Source organism: Monopterus albus, unplaced genomic scaffold (assembly GCF_001952655.1).
Source record: "Monopterus albus unplaced genomic scaffold, M_albus_1.0 scaffold56.1, whole genome shotgun sequence".
Taxonomy (NCBI): Eukaryota; Metazoa; Chordata; class Actinopteri; order Synbranchiformes; family Synbranchidae; genus Monopterus; species Monopterus albus.
Genome location: NW_018127936.1, coordinates 2,848,634 through 2,852,623, shown reverse-complemented (window position 1 = coordinate 2,852,623; position 3,990 = coordinate 2,848,634). Strand labels below are relative to the sequence as shown.

Genomic DNA, 3,990 nt, shown 5'->3' with positions numbered 1-3,990 from the left:
TATATACACACACACACACACATACACATATATAATGGCCTGTATCGCTGAAAGTATGCTGGACTCGTTAAGTGCCAAAAAAGGGTGGAAGATCCCAGAATAATAATAATAAATAAAGAACAGAAGAGCATAGTGTGGATGCTTCACAGCATCCACACAAAAACAAAATTCTCAAATAAAAGCAGTCAACACTGTGTTGGCTGTAACTTGCACAGTAGTGATGAGCCATCTTGCTATGATAGACTGTACTTAACTATATCTACCACTCCAGACTAGATGGTGTCGCTGTTGTTCATTAAAGAATAATTTGGTTCTCCTGTTTCCCCAGAACAAGATGTTGCCAAGACATCACAAAGTTTACAAATATGTCGACTTTGTAATCTGAATGGCTAACGTAGTGGATATATTCTTTGCCTTGTCAATTACACGCCAGGTCATATGCGTTTTATTGTTCTTTTCTTTGGCTCACACTCAAAACAATCTTGGTAAGACAACTTAAATACGCACAATTCATCCAGTTTTACATGAAACTAGCTAACGTTACCTTAGGATACCCAGCTAACTAGCCAGGAAACTAGCAAAGAGCTAACACTAGATAAGTGTTCTCTCAGCTGCAAAATAAGTTATATTCATTTTAAATCGATCTTATTAGCTAAAATGATATGCAGCTAACTAATGTGGGTGTTATATTCAACAGTTTTCCAGCCGTCCTATCTCACTGTAACTGGACCGACGGTATCTGCATTTCTTCTTGGAAACACGTCGGACATCTCTTTGAATCTGAGGACAGTATCTCCATCCAATACAACAGGTCAGTCACCAGGAGCACCACAATAAACTGACACGACATGTTTGGGTGATATTTTAATAAGATAAACACCCAATAACGCAATAACAAAAGATACATTCTATTTGAATTGTTTCTGAATATTCAGCATAGATACATTTTATTCGAGTACTGAGAAAACAGCAATACATCAAGCAACAATTCATCTTTTCCATTGTTTTACTGTTACTTCAAGTGTTCATTTGGAGTGGAGTGTAATGTTTATGCTTAAAAACATCTAAAATACAGCACATAGCTTCAACAATTTCAATCTCCTTTTGGAAGCAGACTGCCAACTAATAGTTTGAACTTCAGAAGTAGTTCTGCCATTGTTTGACTCTTCTCATACTATACAAGTAGTTGGGCATGGCAGTCTACATAAGACTGCACTGAAAATGACAGATTAGTGGTTCATCCAGCTATTTTTGGGCTCAGGTTTTTCAGTACCACAAAGCAGGCTCATCTTAGTTGCCAGAATATACTGTAACATTCTCTGGTTAAAAAGAGCGACAGAAGGCAATGATGTGGATTCATTTTGATTGTGTAGTCTTTTGTCATTTTGACAGATTTGGTGGTTAGTGATGCTTAGTTTGGGTGGCATAGTGGCAAGGTTGTTAGCACTGTCACCTCACAGCAAGAAGGTTTCGGTTTCAAGCCCACCCCGGGCCCCCCCCCCCCATTTACCCGATTCAGGAATAAGCAGTACAGATAATGGATGGATGGATGGATGATGGCTTGTTTTCTTTAACAGGGAGCTTCAGTTCTCCATCATGTGTCACTGAGGTAACACAGTGGTTGCTCACAACGCAACAGGTGGGAAAGGTAAAGTCTATTTTACAATGAATGCTGAAATAAGAGGCCATAATCTCCTACAATTAACTGATATTATAATGTGAACATCCATTTTTATTTCATGCCTTTGTTTCTTTGGGTGCCCCAGACTGCTGTTCAGGTTCAGCTGAAACTCAATAAAAGTCTGCATTTGTGTGGTAAGAATGAGACAGGCACAGACTGCTGTGCAAAGCCACTGTGTGTCCTGGAGACACTTCAGGTATCTGCCTGTTTGGGAGACACACCTCAGGCATCACTGCTCATCCAGGCCAAGATAAATGCCCTGTTGGTTCCTGCTAATGCTGGATCTGGTAATTCAGTGACAGTTGTATTTCATCATAATTGGCCTGATGCTAAGAGTGCAACATTTATAATAAACAGAAATCTCCTATCCATTCCAGGTAATCAAACTGTTATTCCAAATCAGGTGTACCAACCACTGGGCTCTTGTCCCTGTGATCTCACATTCAGAAAATGTGATGCACGCTGCTGCTGTGATAAGGTATTCACATCAGTGACATTTATTTCTTCTGTCCATTTTAGGCAAATGTGTTTTCCTATGTCTTAATCAGCAATGGCTTATTTATCTTTCTCTCTGTCAGGACTGTTCCAGTGGAGCTCTGAAGCTGTTTGTGTCCCACTGTATCCCAGGGCCCTTTGGTGGACAGGTCTCCCCTCCTCCACACTATCAGTGCTCTGTGCAGTCCTCTGAAAACTCCCCTGACTGGTTTCCATTTTTATGTGTTAATTCACCACCTGAAAACAACCCAAATCTCGGTCTTTTTTACCAGGGAGACACAATGTGAGAAATATTTTAATATGATTGTTTTGTTTTGTGATTCATTTATTAGTTTTTTTGTCATGTTATTATTTATTTTTGTGCTTTCATTTGCTTAGTACAGCTAAGCCTGGTCCGTCCTTCCAAATGCCTGTTTTGTCAGCTCCAGTGCCCGCTAGTATTTATTATGAAGGAAGTCCCATTTTTACATTGAATGACCAGTACTTCACTATTCCGCAGGTCAGTTGGTGTACTGTGTGTTGATTGTCAGTACAGTCTTTTGAGGTTATATTTTACATTGCCAAAGCATGAACAACTAATGGCTTGTGTGTTTATGTTCCACAGAAGGTGCTCGGGCAGTGTGTAAATGGTGCACCTGTAGCATTTTTGAAAAATATCCAAGTCGTCTGTTCAACTTTGCTACACTCCTGTCCAGCTGGACCTCCCTTGCAGACACCACCAACAGATTTGATGATTAATGTGAAGAATGGGCAAGGAGGTAAGTTTTACCTTCTAAACATATTGTAGCAGTGCTTTGACCTGTTCTGTAGTACTTTGAATTCATGTCTTTCATTTTTACTTATTTAATTTTTTTTATATATATTACAGGCAATGCTGTAGTAGACCTAATTGATGAAGTGGCCATTGACATGAGTCAGTTTGTTTCAAGTACAAATGTTTCTGGCTCTTCAAGTAAGGAGATTATAATGTATTATTTCTTAAAATAACAACAACTTAAATTGACTGTTAACCTTAAGAATGTGTTAATATGTCTCTGAAGATGAAAGTTTGGTATGTGAGAATGTGACCTTAGCATTAGATTACATGTTCTACTGGAAAGGAAATGGCATCACAAGGATCACACTGACACGCACCATTGGGACTATCATCTTAAATGGTAGTGGTAAGTGTCCTTAACACTTGCTCATTATTTGGCTTATCACCAGTCAAAGCGGGCAGATTTTTGATATCCTGTTTCCTGCACAGTGATGTTAACTGCAAAGTATTCTGCTGTGTTTCTAAATGGAGAATTCATGGGTGAGTCCAACTCAGGGAACCCAGGTGAGTATAAGATAACATAATTTGTCCTGTGAATGTCTGTGGAAGTCAATTGTTTTTAGAAAACAGTTCACAATACCTGTTACGGTGGGTAACACAGACATTTTAAATAATAGGTTATCAGGTGGGAAGGCCTGTTATTACTGGAATTATGGACACTTTCGCCAATAATACAGGCTCAGTACAGAGGACATCAATCAATCTTTGGAAACCAGGTAAAACCCATTAAGTCGTGCTGTTGATTACTGGCTTGCAGCATATAGTGTAATAGTGAATTACATAAATGAAGTCAAAATAAGTTGACTGAAGGATTACCATTTTCTGATCTGGCTAACAGTGAGTGATGGACTCTGTACCACTGCTGAGAAAAAGCCAGTACTGTTTGGGGAGAATTCAACATCAGGATGTCTGCTACCTGTCAGTCATCAGAATCTCAGTCAGTGTAATCTCCTGAGGTCAGTAGCATAGCATGAGTTCATGTTTGATCTGCTGTATA

General features: G+C 39.2%; 1 protein-coding gene across 2 annotated transcripts in view; it reads left to right on the top strand.

Moving 5' to 3' along the window:
• Positions 1 to 302: 302 nt before the first annotated feature.
• tctn2 (tectonic family member 2) overlaps positions 303 to 3,990 on the top strand; it is a 7,162-nt gene continuing 3,474 nt past the window's right edge. Inside the window, exons 1-13 of one of the 2 annotated variants that reach the window (XM_020602488.1) lie at positions 303 to 485; positions 698 to 811; positions 1,578 to 1,639; positions 1,767 to 1,968; positions 2,059 to 2,159; positions 2,260 to 2,459; positions 2,555 to 2,675; positions 2,781 to 2,934; positions 3,045 to 3,128; positions 3,217 to 3,339; positions 3,423 to 3,497; positions 3,611 to 3,709; positions 3,832 to 3,949. In XM_020602488.1, the coding sequence (XP_020458144.1) occupies positions 386 to 485; positions 698 to 811; positions 1,578 to 1,639; positions 1,767 to 1,968; positions 2,059 to 2,159; positions 2,260 to 2,459; positions 2,555 to 2,675; positions 2,781 to 2,934; positions 3,045 to 3,128; positions 3,217 to 3,339; positions 3,423 to 3,497; positions 3,611 to 3,709; positions 3,832 to 3,949 (1,553 nt within the window). In that variant the 5' untranslated portion in view covers positions 303 to 385. Of the gene's footprint in view, positions 486 to 697; positions 812 to 1,577; positions 1,649 to 1,766; positions 1,969 to 2,058; positions 2,160 to 2,259; positions 2,460 to 2,554; positions 2,676 to 2,780; positions 2,935 to 3,044; positions 3,129 to 3,216; positions 3,340 to 3,422; positions 3,498 to 3,610; positions 3,710 to 3,831; positions 3,950 to 3,990 lie in introns of both variants that reach the window. The other variant, XM_020602487.1, reaches the window with a different exon arrangement.